This window comes from Aythya ferina, assembly GCF_964211825.1.
Source record: "Aythya ferina genome assembly, chromosome: 28".
NCBI classification, from domain to species: domain Eukaryota; kingdom Metazoa; phylum Chordata; class Aves; order Anseriformes; family Anatidae; genus Aythya; species Aythya ferina.
In genome coordinates, this window is record NC_140325.1 from 1,567,736 (window position 1) to 1,594,003 (window position 26,268).

Consider the following 26,268-nt stretch of genomic DNA (forward strand, 5'->3'; position numbering starts at 1 on the left):
TGAACGTGAACGTCTTTATTCGAACAAGGCTAAAGGAGGACCCGTCACGCTTCCCACCTGGTATCGCCTAGGATTAGCTCTGCTAATTGATATTGCTATAAATTTAATTTAGGGACAGAGGCCGCGGAAGGAAGGGGAAGGCGAGAAGGGGGGGAGTGAATAAAATGAAGAGATTTCCCCCCAAACATAACAAGAAGAGAGAGGAGCGAAGGGTGCAAACACTGGGTGCGCGTCCCCCCCCTCATGCCCTGAAGGCAGGGGTCTGGATTTCTGCCAGACCCCCCAAAATGCAGCCCCCGGCTCCCCCAAAACCACCTCCAGCCCCCGTTTCGCAGCGCTCAGCCTCATTGCCAGCACGAGGCCGGGGCTGCCACGGGCTCCTCCGAGGTGAGCCCCCAGTGGTGGCACACAGGAAACATAAAAAGAGGCTGGGGGCTGTGTTGGGCCCCCCCCCCTGCCGATGGTGGGGTCGGAGCCACAGGGATTTACGGAGGGGAGAGGAAAAGGTGGAAGAAAGGGGAGCGTGGGGAGGGCTGAACACAGGGGGACAGCGCAGCACAGGCGTGAGAACACGGCAGACAACGGAGGGGGGGAAGAAAAAGGGATGAGAAGGAAAAGAAAAAACCAACCGAACCGTGGCATTGAGAACAGAGAAGTGTAAACTTTCCTTCGGTATCAACTCTAGCTAGGAGCTTCCTACAGTCTTGTTCCCTCGCCGGCCCGGAGGGGAGAGCGCGGTGCCCTCAGGAGCTGGCTCCCTCCTGGCGGCTGGCTCGGGGCTTGCGCTGGGGCAGCCCCGCGCTGTGCGTGCTGGGGGGGACGGGGCCGGGCTCCGGGGGCTGCGGCCGGCGGGGGCTGCCCAGGGGCTGGCCCCCCGGGGGGTTCGGATGCTTTCCGTGCGCCTGGCCCGGCCCGCTCCGGTGTCGGTTCCCGCTGGGTCTCCCGGTGGCGGCGGGGGGACCGGGGTGGCGCTGGCCTTGGGACCTGAAAGTGGCTCCTGGGCGCCTGTTCCCCGGAGCAGCCTGGAAGGGAAAAGGGTGGGAGGGTGAGCGAGGGCGGACGGGGGCAGCTCCGGTGCCCCCAAAACAGAGGGAGCCGCCCTGGGGGTGCGGGTACCTCTCGGGGAGGCTGGGGGGGGCGGCTGCTGGTGGCCCCCAGCGCTGCTGCCTCTGCAGGGGCCGAGGGTTTCTTGCTCGCTGCGGTAAGGCTCGAGGCGGAGGCAGAGGCACAGGCGGGGCTGGAGGGAGCAGAGGGCTCGCTGGGACTGCTCAGGGGCACGGCTGTGACAGAGCTGCACCGGGAGCGGGTGGAGTAGCTGTTCTTTGGATGAGAAACTGGAAGAGAAATAGCCCAAAATTCGCCTTCTGCACGCGGGAACCCAACCACTCGCCCCCCCCAGCTGCTGCTGGGGCAGCTCGGGGCTGGAGCCGAAGGCTTGAACAGCAACAGAGCTTTTTGTGGCAAGATTAAACTTCTGTTGTGGGGACCCTAAAGGGGCACAGCTCACAGGGAAAGGAAGGAGAACAGAGCCCCAGGCAAGGGAGGGCTGTCCCGCAGCCGACTCCTCTCCCATTGTTACATTTTGGGGACAGACGTGCAGTTTTGGTGGCTCCCAGCCCGCTCACCTTGCCCGAAGGAGGCGATGCTCTTCTTCAGCACGTCCAGATCGCAGGTGAACCGCGCCACCCTGCCCAGCTCCTCGTCGTACTTCCTCTCGCTCACGAAGTGCTTCAGAGAAAAGAGAGAAAACGCGTTAATTCAGCCCGGGCACCGAGTTACAGAGCACAGGAATGGGAGACGGAGACAAAGCTCTCCTGTTTTGGCCTAGTAACGGGTATCTGAGCTGCTTGAAAAGCCTCGGCTGAGAAGGCAGGCGGCTACAAGGACTTAAGGAAACCAATGAACAGATTTTTATCCTGCATGACTTTCTCCTCCATGCAAACAGCCTTCCTCGGGCCCCGGGAGCCCAGCTGCAGCCTCACAGCAGCTCCAGTCTGCAGCCAGCGCTGTGCAGGCCTCTGCTCTGGATGCTCAGAGGCAACAGGTTCCTCGGCTGCACTAATCCTGCTACAGGGGCGAGTGCTGCAGGAGAACAGAGGTGACAGCAGCTCGGTTTTCAAGCCGGAGTTTAATTGATCCTTCACGCAACTTCGCACTGACCTCTTGTGACAGGAGCTGGTGTGCCGGCGAGCAGAAGTGTTTTACAGAATATAAAAGCAACTCATGCACAGCAGGCAGGCTCTCCGAGCTAGGTGGAAAGGCAGAGGTCAGCCTGCACCAGCGGGAGGTTTTCACTACTGCTCCGAGGACAAAGCTGCAGCTTGGCCACGTTCCTGGCCCCTGTGCCAGTTCACAATGGCTGAAGGTTGAACTGCACGCACCGGGGTTAATGTTTGGATGGTCGTTTGCTGGCTGAAGTCAGTATTTTATAAACACAAAACATGCTAAGAGTGAAGATTTGGGATGCAGGGTCCCAGGCCCTGCTGCGTGGCTGCAGACAGGAGGATGCAGAGCGCTGGTGACGCTTTTGGATGCTACGGAGAGCAGGAAAGCCTTGCACACAACACAGAACTGCACCCAGAAGCATCAAGAACCCAGGAGGTTACAAAAAAAGTGTGCTGTGTTCGGGTGAGAGTTAGATCAGGTTAGATCAGACAGGAGCAGAGCGGGAAGCTCACCTTTATGTCAGCTCTGAGCTCGACCAGCTGCTCCTCCGACATCCGCACCGCCACATCAGTCATCTTCTTCAGGGCCTCGGCTTTCCTCTGTCGGCTCACCAGGATTTCCACTGCAGAACAGATCGCAGCTCAGTTCGACACCGGAGCAGCCCCAGCCCCTTATTGGTAAGCAGCAGGTGCCCCACAGCCCCCACGGACAGCCCCGTGCCAGCTGCAGAGCAGCCCCAGCTCCCCCCGCCGCAGCCACTCGCGTCTCCAGACGCAGACAGAACCTGAGCTGGGAGCTGACTCGGAGACGGGCACGACACGCAGCTTTAGCAGCTTTGCCTCGCTCCTCTCCCCATGCTAACTACTTCCCCGGGGCCTCCTGGACTCAGGGGGTTGGTGCCGTGTCCCCGTGGAGCTTCCTAACGGCACCAGGCAGGCTGACAAAGCCCGTTCCAGCTGCCCAAAATGCCAAAGTGCTCAGCAACGGCTGTCAGAAGGGTGCAGCTCATCCCCCCCCTCTAACGGGGGCACAGAGCACGTAGGCTGTGACCCATGTCAGGCAGCAAACAATCTGATCAGATAGCTCAAGGTACAGGGCAAGTTCTGGCTGCGCAGCACACTCCGTATTTAGAACAACGTGAGCAGGAAATAAACCAAAATCTGCTCCTCGGGGGGCTGCCTCTTTAGGGCGCAGCAGCACCTGCAGCTCGCCGGGTGCTGGAATAAAGCTGGAGCCTTACTTGCTTCTGCTTTCACTTTGTCCATTTCAGCCAGCAACGCCACCTCGCGATCCATAAGGCTGGGGAAAAAAACAGAGAAAGGAAAAGGATTTAGTAACCAAACAAAGGGGACACCAGATCCTACGGCAGAGGCGCAGCGGTGGCGGTTTCTGGGTTTGTTGGCCAGCGAGCAGAGACCAACAGAGGGCAGCAGGAGCCCGCTGCCAGCCCGGCTTTGTTCCGAGCGGTGCTGCAGGCTCTGCTGGCACAAAACTTGCTCTGGTCAGCGCGGAGCACGGCGCTGCCTTCCCCAAATTCAGCTGGGTGCGTGGTCACCTTACTCCGGTAAAGTCAGAGCCACTTGGCAAGGGCAGAGGGAACGGCAGCCGTGCCGCTGGACTTTAACAGAGCAAAGCGAGGGCGCAGCTCGTGGGAGAGTTGCTCAGGGCACCGACCAGCAGGGCAGGATGGGATCCTCGGCTCCGGGTATTCAGGCACCTCTTCCCCCACAGCAGCCACTGTGAAGCCACCTGGTTGCCTTGCTTCACTCTTACAGCCTCGGTAGTTAATTAAACCTAGAAAAGCGTCCAGAATCCCCAGCTCGGGTGCTCTGCCCCACTTCACGGCAGGGCGCACGCTGCCGATCCCAAAAGGCTGCAGGGCTGACCCGGGAGCAGTGCCCACCACCCACCTCTTACGGTCCAAGGGTTTTTCACCCAGGGTGGGAGCACCCAGGGGGTCACAGCGAAGCATCGCCCCTCGCCAGGAGGCTCCGCGTGCCTCGAGCGTGTCCGTTGCCACGAGACCGTGATTCCCCCGGGTGTCACAGCAGCAGTCTTTGTGCAAGCAGAGCCGTGCAGCTACCAAATTCAGCACGTTTGGGCGACCGAGAGCCTGCCAGCAAGGCAGGGCAGGGCAGGGAGCTCTGCAACACCCTCGCTCGCAGCCTGAAGAGGAGGGCTCCGGTCCCACCAAGTGACCGGAGTTACAATGGGAGAGGAAACACCAGTGCTCCCACTCCGGCCAGAGCCAGGTACTGGTGGCTGCTGTTCTGCACCGTAAGGAATCCAACCCCTCACTCACACCTTCCCTGGAAATGTTTCTGCACTGCGCCTCCCACAGCAAATCCTCAGCTGTGCCGGCGGCATCGCTGCAGCTCACCTCCCCTTGGCCACCACCAGCGGCTTCAACATGTTCAACACCCAGCCTGTAACGTTCATTTCAGTTCCTGGTCTCTAAATATATGCCCTGGTTTCGGCTAGGAGGGAGTTAATTTCCCCCTAGCAGCTGTCACGGTGCTGTGTTTGGGATTCAGGATGAGAACAGCCTTGATAACACCCCGATGTTTTAATTGTGGCAGAGCAGTGCTCGCACCGAGCCAAGGACGTTTCAGCTCCTCGCTGTCCTGCCAGCGGGCTGGGGGTGCAGCAAGGAGCTGGGGGGGCGACAGACCCAGGGCAGCTGACCCCAAACTGGCCAAAGGGGCATTCCGTACCTTATGGGGTCAGGCTGGGAATTAATATAGGGGGCTGGCTGGGTTAGGGGGACCGGGTGGTGAGCAATGGCATGGTGCATCGCTTGTTTGTGCACGTTATTAGCAGTAGTACTATTACCATTATTATTTTCCTTTCTTGACCTAAAAAACTGCCTCTGTCTCAACCCACAGCCTTTCATTTCCTTCTCATTCTCTCCCCCATCCCAGAGAGGGATGGGAGAGGGCGAGGGAACGGCGCTGTGACAGCAAAGCTCGCCTTGTACGCGTGAGCTTTCTGCTGCTTGCAGTGCAGACACTGAATTAGACCGAGGGCGATATCAGCAAAGCACAGGGGCAGCCCTTTGGCGCAGGCCACGGGCTTTTTCAGCGAGAAAAGGTTTGCCTGAAGATGGGAAGAGTATTTATTTTAGCGGCTGCCTGAAAGGGAACCCACAGGGCAGCTGAAATGCAAACTCGAGCCGCGGCTCCCGCTCCTCTGCATGTCAGAGAGGATGGAAGCGAGATCAATTTAAACAATTCCCTCTGAACAGCAGCTCTGACATTTGGCGGCTTCTGTTGATTTATCGCTCTGTCCATCTGCCTTTTCAGGGCAGGAATTGTTCCTGCTCGGAGCACAGCAGGGGCCTGATCCAGGTCAGGCACTCTCAGCCCAACTGCGCAAATACAACAGCGCGTGTCAAAAGCTACGCTAATAAGGCTTCACCTTGTTTCCAGCCGTCCCCAGCGCAGCTCGACCTGGCTCCACAACAGCAGAAGCGAGGGCAGGGTCCAGGGAGATGCCCCCGGTGCCTGCCCGGGGCCACATCACCACAGGAATCCCCTGGAGCTGCAGTTGAAAGGGTGCGAGCGTGGCCACGACCATTAACCGGGTGCAGGAACAGGCTGGCCACGCTACCCACCCCATAAACATCCCCTCCCTGAGCACACATCACTCCCTGGGAGCCAGTGCCTGCGTTCCAGGGGCTGGTTCGGGCTTCCTCCCGCAGGCAGACCCACACGCACCCCGGCACAGCTTCCAGCCTGCGTCCCTTTGTAATTTAATTTACTCAGCAGAGCTCAGCTGGAGGCCTTTACCCAATTTTACAGTTGGGCTGGCTGAGGAACAGAGGTCAAGTTGCTCAGCCCGAGCTTTGCGTGACGAGTGACTCAGAGCAGCCCCCGGCTCTCTTCCATCCCGAGAAGCCCCCCCCAGGGCTTCTGCTCCCCGCTGCCCCAACCGCCTGCCCCCGGCTCCGCGCTGCTCTGTCCCGGGACAGGAACACAAACCTGCCTCTGCCAGAAGGGCTGGGCTCAAAGAAAGGGAGCTGAGGAAGAAAGAGGGGCAGCAGATGAACCAGGAGCTGCCGAAGATGAAATAAAGCTGAGTGCTCGGCTCAGACCCAGCCGCCAGGAGAGGGGCTCTCGGCCCCGTGCCCACCTCGGTGTGCAGCGCTGAGCTCACCCACCCCACCCTAAAGGCTCGGGGGGGCTCTGATTTGCTGCTTTCCCTGCCAGAAGAAAATATTTTTCCTGCAGGAAAAATATTCTGGGAATTGGGGACTGTCGGGACTCCCTCATTCAGGTTACCCCATCATCCCCCAGCCCAGAGGGCTGCAGGAAAGCTGGGGAGGGACTCTGTAAGGGGGTGGGGTGATAGGAAAAGGAGTTATGGCTTTAAAGTAAAAGAGGGCAGGCTTACATTAGATAAAAGGAAGAAATTCTTCACTCTGAGGGTGGCGAGGCACTGGAACAGGTTGCTCCATCCCCAGCAGTGCCCAAGGCCAGGCTGGATGGGGCTGGGGGCAGGTCCATGGGAGGGGTCCCGTCCACGGCAGCAGCTTGGGATCAGATGGGCTCTGAGGTCCCTTCTAACACAAACCACTCTATGATTGCATGATAAATCCTCGCACAGCAGGAAACCCACCCCTGCCCCTCGGGGTGGATTTCGGAGATGTCTCGTGTGCCTGGCCTCGGTGCAGGTCTGACCACGGCGTGTTTCTGGCGAGGGGATGAAGCCCGGAGCCCTCGCTGGTTAAAAGGACACCTGAGCTACGTCTGTGACACACAGGAGCTGGAACGGTCCCCGCTTTGCTTCTCATGTTTCCTGTTTCAGATGAACAAACCTGCCTTTAAATCAGGTTTGCCTTTGGTAGGACGCCAGCCGGAGCAGTGATTCAGCAAGAGGATTTCACTGCTGGATCTCGTCCTATGCCACGGGGTTTTAAAATCCACTAATTGTTCTCTGGGTCAGGAGTGGGGGGGGGGGAGAGAAAAAAAAGAAAGCTGTGACGGAACAAATGACGTCTCAGCTCACCGGCAGCTGCATCACTTTCGGGAAAAGGAAGGTGAATCTTTCCTGAATGCCCTAACTGCAGAGGGCTGCCTATGGGCTGCGTGGGGCCGGTGCCTTGCTGGGTGTTTGTCAGAAGGTTCCTGGTGGCCCCGTGCCAGGGGAAAAGGCTCCCGGTGGCCCCGTGCCAGGCCGGCTCCCGGAACCGCGCGTCCTGCTTCGCCCGCCCGCCCTATGGGAGCAGCGCCGCGGGCCTGGACTTGGGTCTTTAACCTCGCCGAACGTGAAGCAAGCCTTCTGCAGGTGATAACACAAAGCCAAAGGGCGAGGATTGCTTATACAGAGCCGGGCACGGTAACCAGCAGAATGACATTTTCCGAAGCAAGGGAGGGTTTTTAGTGATGTTGTAAGGTTGGGAGGCCGATAAAACCCAGCAGAACCCACTGCGTGCGGCGGTGACGCTGAATCGGCCTCAGTCGTGACTCGGCAGCCACTATCAGCAGGGGCTGATATGAATACGAACACACCCGAGTTAGGGCTACAAATCTCTCAGCCATCAGCGGGGAAAATCCCCTCCTGCCACAGCTTTTCCAGAGCACGAGAGGGGCTGGGAGCTCCTCGTCCAGCTTTGGCTCGGAGACCACAAGTGTTAGAAAGCATCAAAACAGAGGGGAGGGCACGCAGACACCACCAACCCTGCCTCTCCCTCTCCCTCTCACCTCTTTTGTTGAGTTCAAAAGTCTTCCATAAACACTCTTTGTCACTATTTTTAGCACATGCTGAATTTAAATGCACGGGCAGCATTCTGCTCCAGGAGAGCACTTCCTGGTAGCAAAGTTCAACACAAGTACACGCAGGAGGAAAAAAAAAAAAGCCCAGGCTGAACAACCAAGTTCGCTGAAGGGCTTCAGAATTCGGCAATCTTTACATCACTACCACTAAACACTCTTGCCTCTGAGGCCACAGAGTTTACAGACACAGATAGCTTTTGACACAGATTTGCACGTCTGCCAAGTCTCTAATCCTTCGGCGTGATAGCAGCGGTTTAGTTACTTGTCAAATATTACTCACTCCAGGCAAGGAGAACTCTCTGTGCAGTTTCTTATGAATACTTCTCCACGAAAAGCAATCACGTTTGTATAACCAAGAAGAACAACTTCTCACTAATACACTCAGTCAGCCAGGACAGCAAGTGCATCTGATGTTAGGACTTTTGGAATATCACCTTAAAGCACTTACCCAAAACAATGAAAACGTTCATTAAAAAGACCTGATTACACACGTAGGGAACATCGTGCCCAGTATTAAGAGCTTGGTTTAAAAAGGGAGAAGTAATGCTCTACAGAATGATCCTTATTGTGTATTTATGCCTTGGGAAGGATCCTGCTCTTCCACGTTCTATTGAACCCTCATTTGAAGACGTCAAATATAAATGTTTGTTTTGAAAAAGACGCAAGCTGCCGCACTCTTTGCTCCCAACACCTCTCCTTCCAGCACCTAGCAGCCAGCAGTTATCTGGAGAGTTCCTTGCCTTATCTGTGTCTAAGATGGCTTTATGGTGCCAGGTTAACTCTCGGACAAAAGCAGTGCCAAAGATCGTCAAGGACCCGGACGGACACACCGAAGCCTCGAAGGTGCTTTAGCCTCCTGCTGCACAAGGGGGATGACAGCTCAAACGCAGGCCTGGCAAAGCTGCCTGCAAAGAAGGCTTCTAAAAACTGCAGAGCACAGGACTTTAGACTCCAGCTTATTCTTTACAACATGCTGAGCTCTCAGACGCTGAAGAACGGCGCTTGGCCAGCAAGGCAAACACCAGCATGCCATTAGGCTGACTGGAAAGCTGAAGTCCTATTCCAAACCCATTGATCTTAATCCTCAACATCTGGATCCGTTCCTACATTTTACTTACCTGCTCTGCAGTTCAGCAAAGACCTGCTTCATCTTCTTAATGGAAGCATCCATTTCCTCTTTCACCACCACCCGGTACCGAGCCAGTGAAACGGTGCAGCGCTGGAGATCCTTCACTGATTTTTCAATATTAGAACCTACCAAGAGACAGGGAGAGCTCAAACAGCCGTGTCAATCACACTGCTAAATCCTCCCACCAGGGATAAATCAAGAGATGGCTTTCCCTCTTATTTTAACACCGTGCACTGCTTGGTTTTAAAAATTTCCTTCCCCAGCACAAAGGCACTAGGTTCAGCAGGGGCGGCCCTAGAGATTTTCCTGCTTAGGAAAGAGCTTCCAGAGCTTGTGGAATTTCCTTCAGTGGGCAGAGATGGCCACATTTTCAAATACATGATGAGAATCATAGAATTTCTTCCTTATATCCAATCTAAGCCTACCCTTTTTTAATTTAAAGCCATTACTCCTTGTCCTACCACCGTACTTACACCAAATGCATCTCTGAGCCGCTTCCGTGTGTGAGAAACCAAGTGGTGTTTTTGCAACAGAAGGTGTTTTTGCAGTGGAAAATTCCACTAACTTTGCATATCCAACAGTGATTGTGTGGCACAGCAGTGGGGAGTTACGTTAAGCAGATAAGGGGAAGGTCCCACTGTCCCAAAATAAGGATAGCTAAGAACAACAGGATGAGCAGCACAAAATCAGTAAAAACAAAAATCACGGGCCCTCTAGTCACGAGAGAAGAAGGAAAAAGAAAAGGAAACAGAGAAATTAACAGTTGGTCAAATTAAATTGTACATATAAGGTATAGAAGTGCGTCGAGTAGGTTGTGTCAGCCAAAAAAAAATATGTGTCAGCCTGTAGTAGTCAGCCAAAGAGGAAATGGGAGAAATCAGGTGTTGGGTAATAGGGAATAATATAAGGTTATGATAAACTTCTACTGCGTGCTCCTGCTTGCAGGACGCTTGCCATTGCAATCATAAATAAAAGAGCTTCACAGAAGACCCTGTCTGAAAAAATAGAGATTTTTCTTGCATGTGTTAGGGACAGGAAACAAGGGAAGCGAATTCAGCTCCCAAGACCAGCACACAGCATCACTGAGTGAATCGGCTCTTTGCCTGGGGAAGAGAAGTATCTCGGGAGCTAAAATTAAATCTGTACAGAAGGTTATTTCCTCAGCCCAGGAGACGAGAGGATTGGCTCTCTGCTGCCAGGGTTAGTCTCTGCGTCTCAGCTCACCATCAGGGCGCAGCACCTTGCCCGAGCCCTCCGCAGCTTGCTGGAGTGCAGTTGCCCCCTGCCAAGCTCCATTAACAACTGCTCATTACAGCTTTGGAGTGCAGCACCAAGGTGAACCACCACCACCGCGTCTCACCGCGCTAAGTATAATAACTGTGAGCACAATCGGGGTCTCTGAGGTCCTTCCTGTCCCCCCTTGTTATTGTAAGAACTCAGCTGTGGAGAAAGCACTCAAAGGAGGAAAAAAAATGTGGTGGAAGGAGGCTGTCACTTCTTGTAACGGGGCCGGACCAAACTTCTGGCCTCGTGACAAATTCTCACAAAAGATGAGAAACAACCTAAAGGCTCGGTGAGGGAGCACGCAGAAGAATGGGCTAAACGTATGCAGCGAGACTGGCTGCCTCCTCCCCGGCTTCTCACACACACATGGGTTTGCTGCCCCGGGCACTACAGCTAAACTGCTGTCAAGATTCCCCACTGTGCGTAGGGGAGAAGAGGAGAAGAGTGCGAGTCGGTGGCCAGATAATACGAAGCACGTTAGCTTGCATTAAAATCAAAGTCCAGCACGCCTCACCGCTATCTGCCAGCGACACCGTGGAAGAGGTGGTGAGAATTTGGCCAGCAGCAACCTGCCGTGGCACCGGAGAGGGTGCAGACCCCCCCCAGGGCCTTACCGAGCTTCTTGTTAGCAGGTGAGACGGGAACGTCGTCCAGCCGCGCTCCGGGCAGGCAGGCAGGAGCCGAGGTGCTCGCCGTGGATCTGGACAGAGACCTGCTAGCGCTCCTCTGCTCAGGCCGCTGTCTAAGAGATGAAGGGCTCTGGGAAGGATGCATGGTGAGCGATTTTGTGTCAAAGCCTGCTATTCCATTCTCTAGCTCAGGCACTGCTGTAGAAAAGCACACTCGTTTACAGGGGAACGCGAGGAGGACAGCAGAGCCCTGACCGCCTCTTTACGACAGCGAGCAGAAAGCAGAAAGCGAGGCGAGCTGCTCGCTCCTGAAGAGCCGTCCAAAGAGCTCGGCACCCAGAGCTGACCCGAAACAAAGGAACCCAACGGGCAAGAGGCAGCCCTCTGCTCTTTAAACGCTCGGTGCCCGTCTCCTGCGGCACCCTACAGAGACTGACCTGTTCTATCAGGCATGGCTGGTGCGGCGGACTCGCAATCCTCTAGCTCCCTGGCATCAACCGAGAGCGCATCCAAACGTTCGCTGAGCGAGTCCACAGACTCGGTGTCGTGGGCGCAGCCGTTCACATGGTAACCGTTAATCCCACCCTGCTCCGAGTCCGCCGACGGCTCCTCTTCAGTGGGCACCAATTTCCCGGGGTCTGCGAGGCCAGGGCTCGGCTCGGCTTGCGGTTTCGGTTTGGTTTTCTTCTTCTTGTTCTGAGGATTAGGCATCCATGCCACAAAGTGGGGAAAGAAAGGAAAAAAAAAAACAAAAACACGTTAAGCTTAATTCCTAAAGGGAAAATTAAGCTTATGCTTACTGGCTGAAAGTAGCTGAATTAAGTGCTTTTTCGGCCAGCCTGGCTGTTGATCCTATTAACAGTCGGAGGGATTTATTCCACAATGAGGACAGATACGGGGGCATTAACGCGACACGAATGCGTTATCCTCTCTGGCGGTGCGCCAGCGAGACCAAGGCTGCGTAACCGATGGGCAACGGGAGAGATTTGGGGCCACAACCCGCAGCAGCCCCGCACCGCTCGGGGGGAGCTCCCAGAGCTTTCTGCGGCAGCCAGGCAGAACTTTCTTTTATTCCAGTCCTCGCTCTGACAAAAATTCCCTCGTTTCCCAGCACGTGGCTGTGCAGTCGCAGTTTCTCCCTCCCCGTTTCATTCTGGTGCTTTTCAAGAATTCAAAGGAGCCCTTCTGAATAATTACGATTTGATTCTTGCCCTGGTGGATTTAGACATTATAATATCAAGTCCTGGAACTTTGCAAATCTTTATTTAACCGTTTCACAGGGGTCTGAGCAGAGAACTAGGCAAAACAGGCGAGGAAGCTTACATGACACAGAAATATATTTCCACAGACCTCAGCATTAAATGCAACTGTTCAGCTCCAAAGGTTACCGATGAAAAATGGAACTGCACGACTATCCGAACAGTGAATTACAGAGCTCTGTGGAAATAAAGGGACCTGAGAAAGATTTACTTCAGCGTGGGGCTGGGAGTGTGGATTAGGGGTCCTGCGGAGGGTCAGCAGAATAAAAGCTATCGCTAGGGCAGTAAGTCTCGAAGCCTTTTTTCCGCTGCTGCACCCACCACAATGTGCCTGACAACTAAATTGAATGCAAATGGGGTGAGACGATGATGTTTACAACTTGCACTGAAGTTACCGTGTAAATCATTGCCCTGAATGGTGAGGCACCTGAAAACCTAGTGAGCGTCTCGGGGAGTCTGCTCTGCTACCATCAATATACACGTTTGTTCTCTGCTTTCTTTTCTCATTGAAATTATGAGGAATGCTTGCTGTTCTCTGCAGCCTGGATTTATGCCCTCCCTCATCCTCAAAAAAAAAAAATAAAAGAGGAGATAAATACCTTAGTAAAGTATATTTAAAGGCATTACCTTTTTTTTGCCTGTTACAGTCCACTCTTTCAGTACTTCGCTGGCATTGCCTAAAACAAAAAGGCAGAGGTGAGCGGTGGACAAGGCACCTGCCTCCAGCCCTTTCACGTGGAAGCACCTCCACACCTGGCACCAGCCGTGACACTTCCTACGCCCAGCAGTTTCAGTTCTCTTGGCTGACGTAACAAAAGGATCGGTTTCGTTTTTGCTCTGGCCCGAAGAGGACTACACCCTTAGTACACAGGCCAGCTGTTTCCAGACAAACATCCTTGCTTTGGCTCTGTCACAGCACAGGTTTGGGTGTTCAGAGCCCTGCAGGAGCAGTTCTGAGCTCGAGGTCGGGGTCAGACACCCGCTAGCTTTCTCTGCCAGGGACCCCAGCTCAGGATGCCCAAAGCCTCCATGGGTTCCGTGTGGCTGTCTGTGCTGGTCAGCACAGCAACAAGAGCAGCAAAGCGAGGGGCAGCATCACCAGCAGGGTCAGAAAACCCATCTAACACAGCACAAAGCACAGACAGCAACTCTGGAAGCTGAAGACATGCCTGGTTTTGCACACAAGAGCAAGAGTTTCTGTGATTGCACACCTAACACCCATTACCTAACGAGCTATCGAGTACTTCTCTCTGCCTTGACCCCCGGATGGACAAACACCACCAGAAATTGGGAAGGAATTGGCTGCTGCTTGCCTTTGTGCAGAGCCTGTACTTGGGCGTGCTGGGAAGCTCCAAGAGCTCCCTGCCAACTGGGGCACTTACACACAGCCCCAGCTGCACGAGCACTGTTGCTTCCCAAAAAAGGTCCACAGACAGGGCAGGTCCGAGTCCCGAGGCCACAAAGCCAGCCAAAAAACCCACCACGGTTACCTTCCATGAAGGCCTGCACCGTTCTGTCCACGCAGTTGTCGAAGTGCTGCAGCACGAGGACGATCTCGTTGTTGCTCCTGTTGGGGACGATGGCACGCACTGCGCTGATCTAGAGGGAAGGGAAGAGGTGACACGTAAACCACCCGCTTTCCCCCGCGCTGTGCCTGCAGCGACCCTTCTGCAAGCAGTCTGAAACCCTTAACTGATGACTTCCTTATAAAACTTTAATGTGCCGGGACGATTTAGCCTGAATAAAATTTTGCTTTTGACAGAACTGCAGTTAGCTCCCAGACAGAAGCATATTTCACCTCCGAGAGCAGATAAAGATACAGCGTTCACGAGCTCTTCCACAGCACGTGGCGAGTTCAGGTCTCGGCAGACACATTTACCTTCTCCTTCATGTTTTCAAAGGTTCCTCCTTGGGCCATCACGGTGTTGGACTGCACATCAAAAATAAACCCAGACGGATCTGTGAAGACAAAGGAGAGGGAGGCTGTCTTCTGAACAACAGGCACCAGGAGGCGTTTGGAGGGAGACGAAGCGAGGTCAGCCCCGGCTGGTTGCCTTGCCGGGGAGGAGGCTGAAATCCTACAGGCGCACAGCGTCCGCGGGCCGCTCCTGTTACCGGAGGGTAACCAGCCGTGACGTCCCAGCCTCGCTCCAGGACCAGGTTCTGTTTCACCAGCCGGGGTGCCACAAAGTAATCCCGGCTGCACCCAGCGTGCCAACGCCCCGCTGACCTCAGGAAGCCAATAAAACTCTGACACCAACCACGGGGCAGAGCCGTGAGCCAACAAACACAAGCCCCAGCAGGGCTGGCCCGCGAGAGAGCCTCGCTGAGGCCGACCCGTTCCACCCCCCCTGTTTCTGCATTAATCTTTTACTGAGCCCAGTAATAAAGAGTTAATGACAGCCTCAGCGCGAGAGCCTTGGAGCAGCGCGCTCACCAATTTCCTCCACCTGGAGGTACAAATGGCAAGCAGCCTGATAAATGGGGTTGAAGATTCAGCCGCTCGCGCTCCCCGCCAGCTGCGATCTCCAAGGTAATGCTTCTTTTCCAAAAGAGACCCGCAATTGAGGCGGCCATCGCCAACAGCTCTGCTCCCTGCCAGCGAGCAAAGGTCGCCGAAATCCGCGGGCCCTGCTGCGAGAGAGCACCACGAGGGGCTGGGATCCCAGACCCACGCTGGATTTGGCTGCCAAAGGTCTGCGCAGCCCAGATTTCAGGTTTGCTACAAAAAAAGGGACAAAATAGATCACGGGTGGACACCCCAGCAGCCCCACCTCCTGCTCCAAGCCCCTACAGCCCTTTCCAGGGACTTCCCATGCACGCAGAGCACCGAGGGCAGATTTCCTACAAGGGCACCAGCTCGGGCACGAGGCCGGGGTCCTCCTGCCGAGCTCCTCAGCCGGGTTCCTGCAGATGCTCGGTGGCTCCGGGGACTGCCCGGGGACAGGGCCACCGGCAGGGACAGGGCAGCTCGCCCGGTCACTGCCCTGTGCCGTAGCCCAGCCTGCTGTACCCAGCTGCTGATTCACGTTCCTTCCCTCACCTCCCCTAAATAACTCGTACGTGGCGTTGAGACACACCATTGACTCCCGCGGTTCCCAGACATTGATGTAGCATTTAAACCGCGATGCCTCCAAATACAGTGACAGAATTGTGAGCATGATGGAAAGGTCAGGCTCTTATTAAGGCTACAGATGAACGGTTAAATTCTTCCCCGCTCCATCCTCACCCGCTGCAGCCCCATGAGCAAGATTTTCTCAAGTTTCCGGAGCTCGCAGGAGTTTGAGCTCCCAACTTTGCAGCCCTTAATCTTGTAAATGGCCTTCAGATTCCCATCGCCGAGTGAGGATTCGCAATCTTTTTTCAGAACCCTCCTCGCAGAGTGGTCCACCGAGGACCCAGGTGCCAGGGAAGATGAAGCTTGGCTCCCCCCAGCAGCACCTTCTCAATCCCATCCCTCCCACATCTCTACTTGCGCTCGGTCTTCCAGGGCACCGGACCTGTCAGCGCCGCGCTCCCAGCTGCCTCTCCAGCTCCCCATCGCTCCGCCACGGCCCGAGTCCTCCTTGGTGAGAAAACGTTTATCATGCAAAAATTATGCAACGGAGACTACGCCGTATACATTTGATATTGCCCAGGAGCACTGCCAGGCATCATTAAAAGGGCTGCTGGCGCTCGGGTCTCTCGTGGTAGCGGCTACTTGCAAGAGTAGACGGAATTTAAAGCGCTCACGTCCTCGCCGACACCATCCTGGCTGCCACTGGTGGCTCTGGGATTTGGGGAATGAACATCTTAGCGGGGACAGAGAGCCCCTCAGCACCGCCAGGGCTCTGACTGTGCCCGACGTGTCGAGGCTCTCCGCTGCTCGGGCTGAGCTGTGCTCCTCGAAGCCGGCACCACGCGGTGCTACCCCGGTGATTTGATGTGATAAACTCCAGGGGCGACGCTAACGGCCTTAATTGCCTCTGTGTTCCCAGCTGTATCCTCCAGAAAAGCGGGGTGGCAAGAGATCATTCATCCCCCGTCCTTTACTGCTGCGTTTCAGTGCTATTTCTCGGCCTGATCGTTCCTCCTCAACAGGAACACCGAGGGCACCAGGAGGAATCCACCCTACCCAATATCGTGCTGCTGGCTTCTTTCAGTCTGCTCCTCCTGCAACTCTGCTAATTAGCCCTTCCTGCACGAGACACGTGCAAGAATTACAGCTACACCCTCAGAAAGCTCTGCTTCTTGGCAGCCAGCAATCAGAACAGCCTGGGGCAGACACGGGCCAAGTGTGGTGGCCCCCCAAAGCCTCCTTGCTACGGCAGCACCGAAAGCCCTGCTCCGAGCGATGCCGGGCTCATGGAGCCCCAGCATCGCTGCCTGGAGTGCAGCTGAGATTTGGTTAAATTGGGAAATATTTACGGGGTCTGCAGCTTCTCAGGTCGGTGGTAACCATGCCGGCTCTGCCAGGCACAGCTCTGCCACGGAACACGAAGCACCTGAAGCATCCTCCTGCTCAGGGCGAGGTAGAACCCCTTCGCTCCACCGGCCTGCTCTTTCAGGCGTATCCGTAGATGAAAATACCCCAAAACACAGGTAAATCAGGATTTCCGAAAGAAACACTGTTTAAAAGATCACGTCCGTGGGAGCTGTTTGTGGTTCTGCTGCTCCCAGGCTCCAGGCGTTGCACTTCGAGCTCCACAGCTCGTGTTTGGCAGCCCGGAGCGTGCTGCTTTTCCTTAAAAACTCCGTCCCTGCGCCCTGCTCTTTGTTCACGTGGCACAGCTCCTGCTAACAGGCAGAGGAACCAAGGCTAAGCTCTCTCCCCGTGAATTTGAGGGCAATAAGTACGAAACTGGGGTGGAATCAACACCGGTCTGCTTGGGATCAGTTCGGGATGCTGCCACCGATATGTTTTGTTGACATCTAATTGAGCAAAACTACGAGTGTTCCAGCACCTGCCGGGTAGAAATTAACGCCGTGCTTTACAGGGATGCAGAACAAAAGAAAAATGAGGTCTCCTGCAGGACTTGACAGCTACCTCTGCCTGCTCTTACCATCCAGGAGAACAAACGCCGCCACCGTGCGCATCTGCGAGCCCTCCCTGCCACCAAAACGCACGGAGCCACGCGAGGGGCTGTGCTTGGCCGATGAACTCCCTTTGCTCAGCCTCCGTCATCGCTCGCTGCCAGGGTCCACTCAAAAACCGGGGCTTGGTGCCTCCAGCAGCTGCCGTGGAAACTATTTCAGTGCCCAAAGAGAGCGCCACGCGATGCAAAGGCAGCCCGAGGAGGTGGCAGCTGCACGGCAGGGTTTTGCTAGGCAAGAAACCCTGCTTAATTTCTCAGATCGGTTTGAAGGGCCCAAGCATGCACGCTGTGTTTGAGTCCAAACCTGACACAGGAAAGGGATCGGGGCCACAAGGGGGACCTGCAACCCCGAGATCTCCCCCCTGAGAGGGACAGAAGCAGGACGCCGTGATGCACCAACGCATGCTGCATCCCACGCAACAGGCCTGATGGCTTGGAAGAGGGGGAAAATTGAACGAGGAATTAAAACAAAGATTGCCTGCAACAGGCTGAACGCGCTGTGGGGCGGCTCTCCGAGCACGAGGCTGGGCAGCGCCTCTGCTTTCAGCACACGAGCAGTGGGGCAGTTTTGGGGAGCCTGCCCGCGTTGCCCTTCCCCACCTGGCTCCCATCCGCACGCAGGGGATGGAAAAATCAAATTGAACCTGGAGACGGAGGGATGCGGCCAGAGCCCCCACGGGCTCCCGGCATCAGCCCCTCACAAGCCAGGAGGGGATTTATGGGGTTACAAAATGTGCTCCACGTCCAGCTCCGTGTTCCCTGCACGACTCGGAGCGGCGTGGAGATCTCCTGCTCTGTGGGTTTTGCCCCAAGTCCTCCAGGCATGGGCTGAGCACACAGCGAGCAGCCAGGTTGTGCCAAACAGCTTCTCCTCCTCCTCGAGTGTCGTGCGGGTAAACAAAGGGGGAGATTCAAAGGATTCAAAGGGAACTCCTCACTCCGCCGTGCAGGCTCCCCGCTGCTCTGGCTGAAACCTCCTTTGCCAGCGACCGATCCCAGAGACCCTTCCCCTCTCCGAAACTCACACAGGGCGATTTCTCATCCGTCGAAACGGCTCCGCGATGCATCCAGATGAGCAGGAGCGCGAGCGCCGCTCGGTTCAGGCACCTGGCACGCCTACAGCCGCGGGCTGATGTCCGGAAACAAGATTTATGTGATTGCTTTGTATCCCGGGGTCAGCAGTCATTCCCGAGCCCGGTGCTGCTTTCACTCAAATCAATTAATCGAGTCGGAAGGGGGGATGAGAGGGAACACGCTCGCTTGGCACTGGGAGGGGGGGGAAGAGAAGCGCTGGGAACCGCGGATCACTAAGCCAACGGATCTCCCAGACGCTGGAAAAATATTTATTGAGCAGTCTGGCATCACGGAGACTACCTGCCCTCCGAATTTCTGAATCGCCCCTTACCGAGTGGGTGAGGGCTGAGAGGAGCCGTCCGGCGCAGCCCAGGGGATGGAGCTACGCGTGGGTGCGCACACGGGTTTGGAACAGGGCTGATTTCACGCCTGGGCTGCAGGCTGAAGCGTTTTCCCTTCTGATGAGTTGAGGGGTTCACAAAGGGCCGGGGCTCTTCTAGGCGGCAGCAGCAGCAGGTGGGTTCTTGATTCGGTTTCAAACCTGCTGCATTATTTACCACGGCTCAAACTCGTTCTGCACCTCTCAACACCTCTCTCCGGCCCTCTCTTACGCAGCACACGGCTTTTGCTTTGCCTTCAGAAGAAAGAGCAACCGAAGAGGCGATCCTCACCTGCCCAAACCCAGGCCCTCACAGAGGGCTGGGAAACACCACAGCACCACGCTGACACCGTGAGCAGCAAAGGAGCACCCCAAAGCCGGGCCCAGCACGGCAGCAGCTCTCCCTGTCCCTCCCCAGCAGTCTCCCAGAACCTTCTTCCCTTGCCCTGCCCGGCCGCAATAATTCCTCCCTGCCCCCCAAGGAGCATTTTCTCTCCCCGTGTGCTCAGCACCAGCAGCTGCCGGGCTCCACGTCCAGCAGCTGGGAAAAGGCAATTTCGTTACGACTTGTACCGAGGCTTCCGAAAGCACAGCCACAGACACAGCATTTTAAAAGCCGTTCAAGAATCACCCCGCGCTGTAATTTCCATAACTGCTGCTAATTGCTTCAAATCATGCCCGGGTCTAGCTGTCAGAGGACAGCAGGGCTCCTCAGGTAGGCACCGCGGCTACGCCAAAGCTGCTCGGAGAAAGGAAATCTACAGAGAACAAAAGCTCTTCTCCTGAGGCAGAGGACACGAATTGTCAAACCCGTGCGCCTTAAATTATTAATTAGCAGTCGGCTCAAATAAAAAGAAACTCGTAACCCTCCACCCCTCCCCGCGCTCCCTGGAATTAATGCTTCACGTGTGGCAGCTGAGATCCCTCGCTGAAATAAGCTGCTCGATGCAGCTTTGCCTCTGAACGTGCAACGGCAAAGGAAGGGGACGGGGTGAAGCTCGGCAGATTTAATCCCACAGCCGCCCCGAGAGCACGCCGGGGAGGGGAAGCCTCGCACGGCCGCCGCTGGGGACCCCAGGGAGGAGGGGAGAAAATAATAAGTTTGGCTCTGCAACTCCTCAGCCGCTGAAAATCTTTCTCTCCTGCTTTCTGACAGCGGAGGCGCGGCAATATTACCAACAGAACTGTCCAGCTGGACACCTGAAACGCTGCTAGAAATGTCAGCAAACCCAACAGGTTGCACCGTGTCACCACGAGAGTGACAATAAGCTGTCAAGTGACATTAGCAGCCTGGAAGGGAGCATAGCAAAAGCAATTAACCCCTTCCCTAATTGATAACTTCGGAATCAATCGTGCTGTTTATTGGCATTTTGACTGCACCACAGCCGCACGCATCTTACCTTTCGGATTTTGCTTTTTAGACATCTCGGCGTGTTTGCGCTAACGTCCAGCTACACAAGACGGGGGGGGAAAAATAGAAAAAAAAAAGAGAGAGAAGAAAAAAAAAAAGAAAAAGAGTCCTTGCCCTCGAGTACCGTAGCTGGCAGTTGCAATTCACACGCCGCCTTGTTTCAACGCGGGAAGCGGCAGATATCTGGTTTGGGATGGCAAAATCCCAGCTGCGAGGGCAGGCAGGGTCTGGAGTTGTCAGAATCGTGCTGACAGGCCAGCAGAGCACCGCGGCTCCTTCCTCTGAAAAGCAGCTCCTTGTCACGCCGCCTGACTGCTGCCGTTGGTGTCGGTCTTCTTGGGTTCTGAGTAGGAAAAGGAGGAAAAAAAAAAAAAAACACACAACAAAGGAAGTAAGAAATTGCTGCTGAACTAGCCAAAGGCGTACCCCAAGTCTCTCAGCTTGTCAAAATCATCCTGCTGATGCTTTTTCAGAGGAAAAATAAGTGTATTTTGTACCAGGCGCTGCAGAAGCAGCATCAAACACAAAGCACCAAGCTCCCTACACACTCGCAGGGTTTCAACAGGCTTCACCCGGAGCTCCTGCAGCACCCCGGGACGCCAGGAAAACCTTATGGCCAGGGAGATTTGGGGGGCTCAGAGCCCAAAGAGCACCGCACAACCACCGGGCTCACGAAGAGCCACGAGCCGAGGGGGACCAGGAGCACGGATCCTGGGCTCGGTGCCACGGCAGCCTCGGATCTCTCCCGTGCACACAGGCAGAGCTCACACGTTTTCCCCGCTGGTTTCAGCGGAAAACCACGCTGCAGGGACGGCTCTGCGTGGCGTTACGGGCGCGGATCTTCACCCGTGAGGGTGAGCGGAGCCGGGGGGAAGCAGCGAGGGCAGGCGCACGCCAAGGGAGCTGACAGGTTAAACAAAGAGCACCGGGGCGCTCCACTCGGTGTAAGGAAACAATGGAGAGCTTCCCAGCTCCGGGAAGGAGGCAGCCCCTCCTCGCCAAGCCTCCCGGCCGCCTTCGTGGCGAGGAGGGAAAGGCACAGCCCGGCCGTGCCAAGCTGCGAGGCGCACGCGGCCGAGAGACCTCGTACGCTGCTGGTGGGGCCATCAGGGAACACGATGAGAGAGAAACACACGCCTAATTTGCTCCAGGAACAATTAGAAGCTCAACTCCCACCCGCCCCGGCCAGGATCATTTTTTTAGGGCCGTCCTCAGGACACGGTTTATGACCCCGAGGAACGCAGCGACGCTCATCCAACACCCACGGCTCACCAGCAGGGACCTGCTGAGCCTATTTTAATTTAAAAATAGGGTTTTTGTGTACCTGGAGCCTTCCTTTCTTAAACACACGGGAGCTCAGAAGTTATTCCCGGCCAGCAACCCTGGCAAGCTGAGCACAGGACGGGGAGGCCGCAGATGCTCGCTGCCGGTGCAAAAAAGGCTGCAGAAGAATTCTTTACCTGCTCCAGCCCGGGGAGTTAAACAGCATCAGCTCTTTTGCTGCCTCGGGACACCAAACGGCACCTCTGACACTGCCTGAAATCCTGTGCCAGAAGACGGGGCACCCGGGGAAACCCGGCACAGGCCAAGGCCACCGGGTGCTGCCGATGTGCACCGGGTCGTGCGCCCGGCCAGGTTTAAATTTGCTGCTTGTGGCCACGGGCAGGAAGCGCTCGGCCTCCGGTCGCGAGCCTCGGGTGCGTCCTGGGCCCCACAGTGAAGCCAGGAGGGGCTGCGGGGAGCTCGGGGCACCGGAGGTCTGAGCACCGCAGCTCCACGCTCTCTGTGCCCATCACTTGCAGTTTTTAAAGCACCCGAAGGCAACGACCCGCACCGCAAACCGCACCCATGCAACCAGCCTCCTTGATAATTGCACTTTTTGTGTTTGTTTTTAATGAAGGAAGGGGGGCTTTAACCCAGGAGGGAGCAGGGGAGCACAAAGAAGGAGAAAACGCCGTGTTGGCAGAGGTGAACTCCCTCAAACTCAGCTCAGGAAAGGGACGCCTGCAGGCTGCTGGTGTGCCCGTCCCCCAAAAAGCAAAGGAAAAGCAAAGCTTCAGTCATTCAAAGGCTGAAAGCGGCTGTAAAAAGAGTTGCCAGAGCAGAAGTTATCAGGAGATCTCCGACTGTCTGAAGTTACTGCGCCTTATCACCCAGGAAATACACTTTTACCCACTTCAAAGGGGAAAAACGAGCGGTAATTAAGTCTTAGGGGGGGGAAAACAAGCAGCAGCCGGCAGCTTCCGAACCAGCCTTTGGCAAGCTCCAGACTAAGCCTTGCCTGCGCGCAAACGGGGCAAAGCAAAAGGCTGGGGAAACAAAAAAGCCTCGGACAGATCTGGCGAGGATCTAAGGGCGCATCCTCACTCCTCGGTGATGCAATTAAGGCTGAGGATTCATCCCAAGTCGGAGCGTCCGCAGGGCTCACCTCGAGCCCGCAGCCAAGGCAACGGCAAGCTCGCGTCGGGCCGCAGGAACGGGGAAGGAGCAGCACAAAGGCGGCAGGAAACCGACCTGCAGGGCGAAAGGAAAGCACTGACGGGGCGCGAAGGAAGCCCCCGGGTGCTGCGGGACCCCTCGCCACGGCCGGCCCCTCGCCGAGCCGACGTGGAAACGCACGCAGCGACACGTCCCACCTGCTTGGGGAAACGTCCTCCCCGATTTCCCAGCCAGCACGGCAAAGGAGAACCGATTCTAAAGCACCCCGCCCATGGCATCAGCTTTCCGGGCTGCTCCCGCTCCGTCTAGACGGGTCATTCCCGTCAACTTGCCGCACTCGGCAGCTCCCTGTCGGAAAGGGAAATTAAACGAGCGGTGAGAAATGCGGCTGGGGGTTGCTCCACGGTGGTTTTGGTGAGAAATCCGGCGTTCTGGGGGAAAAAGCTGCTCCCTGGGAGGGCTCTGCCCCTCTGTGCACCTCGCGCCCGGCTCCGGCTGGCTCGCGCTGCGCGGAGCGTCCGGCTAATTAGCTCCCGAGCTAAGCAGTCCCTCGCCACGCTATTTTAATCCTAGTGATCGAGCTCGTTAAGAGGCTCTGGGAGCGCACACAACGCATTAAGCACCAGCAGTGGCTCTGCTTGCAACGTGTCGTCGCTCCCAAGCAGAAATCCATCTTCAGGGAGCCCAGAGGACGGTGCCAGAGCCCCGTAAGACAGCACAAGGGGGGAATTCGCTCGGTTTTCAGCAAATGCCCCCCAAAAAATCAACATTTACACCAAAAATCCAGGAACGTGCTCAGCGTGGGAACCCCGAGACTCAGTTTTGTGGGTTTCCCCCTCAGCAAATTCCTGTTAAATTCGGAAGAGGCCAACCCACAGCCGTGCACCTCTCCGGGGCATCAGAGACCTCGGTCACCTCAAGCCAACTTCTCCGCGTTATCACCCCGCGCTGCAAAGTGTCCAGCGACACAAAACAAACCCGACATGGCCAATTCTTGGGCTTTTTCCCCCCAAATCAGGACCAGCAGCTTCCCGAAGCCGCCTCCACCAACAAGGATCGTGAAGCCGTGCGGTACAGAGGACCGAATAAAACGGTTTCTTGATCTCACTCTCGAGGCTCGGGGGTTTTGTGGTGGTTTGCTGGTGGTTTGTTTTTTTTTTTTTTAGTATTTCCTGAGGCCACTTATTTTGTGCAGGAACAAACCGAGCACCTAACTTCAGAGATAACGAGCTGCCTGCGTTCTGTTTAAATCCTCACACGGCCGAGCGTCGGCAGCTCTCCCACACGCGCCTCCGTGAGCGAGCTGGGCCTCCTCGGGCAGCGCAAGGAAGCAGGGCCGGGCACTTGGGGTGATAAAACAGCCCCGTACCCGCTCCCGGGACGTCACGGCACCCCGCCCGGTGCCTACCCGCGATAAACGCGGTTTTTCCGTGCTCGGTAGCCAAAAAAACTGGCCCCGGGGGGCTGCTGTCGGGTTTTTTGGGTCCTTTGCACAGCACCGCGGGCACGAGGCAGGAGGGAAAGGCTCCGGCCAAGCGCTGCTGCTTTCTGTGCGCAGCCCCCAAGCTCGGCACGTAGCCCACCTGCCTTTTCCCCAAGCCTCAGCGAGCCCCTCGGGGCTGCAGGAAAACTCGCCCCGGGTCCTTTTGAGGCGTTTTGAGGTGTTTTGGCTATTTAGGACCGCCCGTGCCAGCTTTCTGCTCGAGTCCCAGCACCACTGAACATCCCGGGTCGGCTTCACCATTAAGAACCGTTTCACCTCTAAGAGGGTGAACGCATCCTTTAGATCAGGAGTCACTTTTGACCCAAATCACCTAAAAACAGGAAGAAATTGCAGTATTTCGGAAGGGAAGGCAGCAAGCAGCATGTGCAGGGAGACGCCGGCTCTCAAAACCCAACCCAAAGTGGCGAAAACTTCCCCCGACGTAACCCCCGGGGCCAGGCCGGTGCCGTGATCCCGGAGAGCCCTTTTTGCCCCTTTTCTTACCCAAAACCTCGGGTCTGGCGGCCCGAGGAGAAGCGTGAGGGTGTAATTAAAAACGGGCCCTGATGATAATTGGTGGAATTTGAGGATAAACCACGGCACCTGCGGGATGGGGGGCATCGGAGCGGCTCCGTGCTGGGCTGGGAGGACTGGGGGGAACTGGGAGGAAATGGGAATGGGGGATGGGAGGGATGGGGGGGGCAGAGGGGCACCGGGGAGGGATGAGGGGGGGGTGGGGGGGACCGGGGAGGAACAGGGGGAGGCCGGGGAGCACCGGGAGGGGGCTGGGGAGACCGGGGGGGACCGGGGAGGAACCGGGGATGGGGAACGGGAGGGATGGGGAGGGCAGAGGGGGAGTAGGGAGGGATGGGGGGGGACCGGGGGGAGCGGGGGGGAACCGGGGAACACCGGGAGGGGACCGGGGGGCACCGGAGAGGAACCGGGGACAGGAAACGGGAAGGCCGGGGAGGGCAGAGGGGGAGTAGGGAGGGATGGGGGGGAACGGGGGGGAACCGGGGGGTCCCGGGGGGCACCGGGAGGGGACCGGGGAGACGGGGGGGGGCTTGAAGGGGACCGGGGGGCACCGGGAGGTGGCTGAGGAGTACGGGGGACACCGGGAGCTTCCCCCCCTGCTCCCCCCAACCGGAAGCGGCGCAGCGCTGAGGGCCGGGCCGCGGGGAGCCCCCCCCGGTGCCCCCTCCCCGCCCCCACCCGGGGCCTGCACCGCTCCCGGTGCCCCCGGTGCCGCTCCCGGACACCCCCCCCCCGGCCTCCGACCCCCTCCCGGCCGCCCCGCACTCACCGGCCGCGGCCCCGGGGGCTCCGGGCGCTCCCAGCCCCGCCGCCGCCGCCGCCGCCCCCCCCGGGCCTGAGGCCGCCGCCGCCGCCGCGCACCGGGGCGGGGGGCGGGGGCCGCGGCCCGGCAGGAGCCCTCAGGCCGCGCCAGCCAATCGGGACGCGAGCACCGTCCCCGCAGCCAATAGCGCCTCGGGGCCGCCTCGCTGCTCCCGCCCCCTCGAGGGTGACAGCCAATGAGGAGGAGGGAGAGGCTCGGCTCAGCCCGCCTTCCTTCGGTTGTAGCCAATCGGAAGCGAGGCGGGGGGCGGGCCGAGTGTGTCTGACCAATGAGAGGGGTTCTAGGCGCGCGGGGCGGGAGGGGTCCCAACAACCAATGCGGGCGCGCGGGTCCTGCCTTCTCCCGCCTACCGCGCGCGCAAGGGGCGTGACCAACTTCCTTCGAGAGCCAATCGGATCCGGCCGTGGCGACGCCCCGCCTCCCCGCTCTCTCGAGGGGCGGGGCGGGGCGGGGCGGCCGGCGCCGAACGTGGACGGAAACTGCCGAGAGCCTCCGCCCCGCGGCGGAAATGCCCGAGCGCGCTCCGGAAAGTGACGAGCGGCGGGGCGGCCAGGTCGGAGCTCGACAGGCCGCGGGTTCGAGACCCGGGGCCGCCACCAACGGCCCCGCCCGGGTCAGGCCCTGGCTGCGGACACCCAGTGGGGCGCGGAGCCCTCTGCAGCGCCTGGCACGAGCCCTGGTGCGACGGTGTGCACAGATCCTTATGCAGTGGTTTGCACGAACCCCGATGCAATGGTTTGCACAGACCCTGGTGCAATGGTTTGGATGGATCCTGGTGCAATGTTTTGCACAGCCCTTAGTGCAAAGGT

At 57.2% G+C, this 26,268-nt stretch overlaps 1 protein-coding gene across 3 annotated transcripts; it reads right to left on the reverse strand.

The window, feature by feature from the left end:
• On the reverse strand, positions 1-25,519 carry SPATS2 (spermatogenesis associated serine rich 2). 3 transcript variants are annotated; one of them, XM_084499961.1, is made up of 13 exons: positions 25,406-25,519; positions 20,170-20,523; positions 14,121-14,200; positions 13,732-13,840; positions 12,869-12,918; positions 11,420-11,678; positions 10,968-11,177; positions 9,059-9,194; positions 3,407-3,465; positions 2,679-2,788; positions 1,626-1,728; positions 1,117-1,334; positions 1-1,022 (listed from the first exon to the last, which is right to left on the reverse strand). In XM_084499961.1, exons 2-13 carry the CDS (start codon positions 20,192-20,194, stop codon positions 744-746), a joined length of 1,638 nt encoding a protein of 545 aa, XP_084356087.1. In that variant the 5' UTR covers positions 20,195-20,523; positions 25,406-25,519; the 3' UTR covers positions 1-743. The 3 variants fall into 3 exon arrangements, with proteins under 3 accessions (XP_084356087.1, XP_084356086.1, XP_084356088.1); XM_084499960.1 differs by having other exon boundaries at positions 10,968-11,180; XM_084499962.1 differs by lacking the exons at positions 20,170-20,523; positions 25,406-25,519 and adding an exon at positions 14,332-14,413 and having other exon boundaries at positions 10,968-11,180.
• Positions 25,520-26,268: the final 749 nt, after the last annotated feature.

Coding starts and splice junctions, on each gene's coding strand:
- SPATS2 (XM_084499960.1), bottom strand. CDS start 20,194: ATGTCTAAAAAGCAAAATCCGAAAG. Junction 11,181..11,419: donor AGCCATGCCTGATAGAACAG/GTCAGTCTCTGT, acceptor GCTTTTCTACAG/CAGTGCCTGAGCTAGAGAAT. Junction 1,335..1,625: donor CATCGCCTCCTTCGGGCAAG/GTGAGCGGGCTG, acceptor TTTCTCTTCCAG/TTTCTCATCCAAAGAACAGC.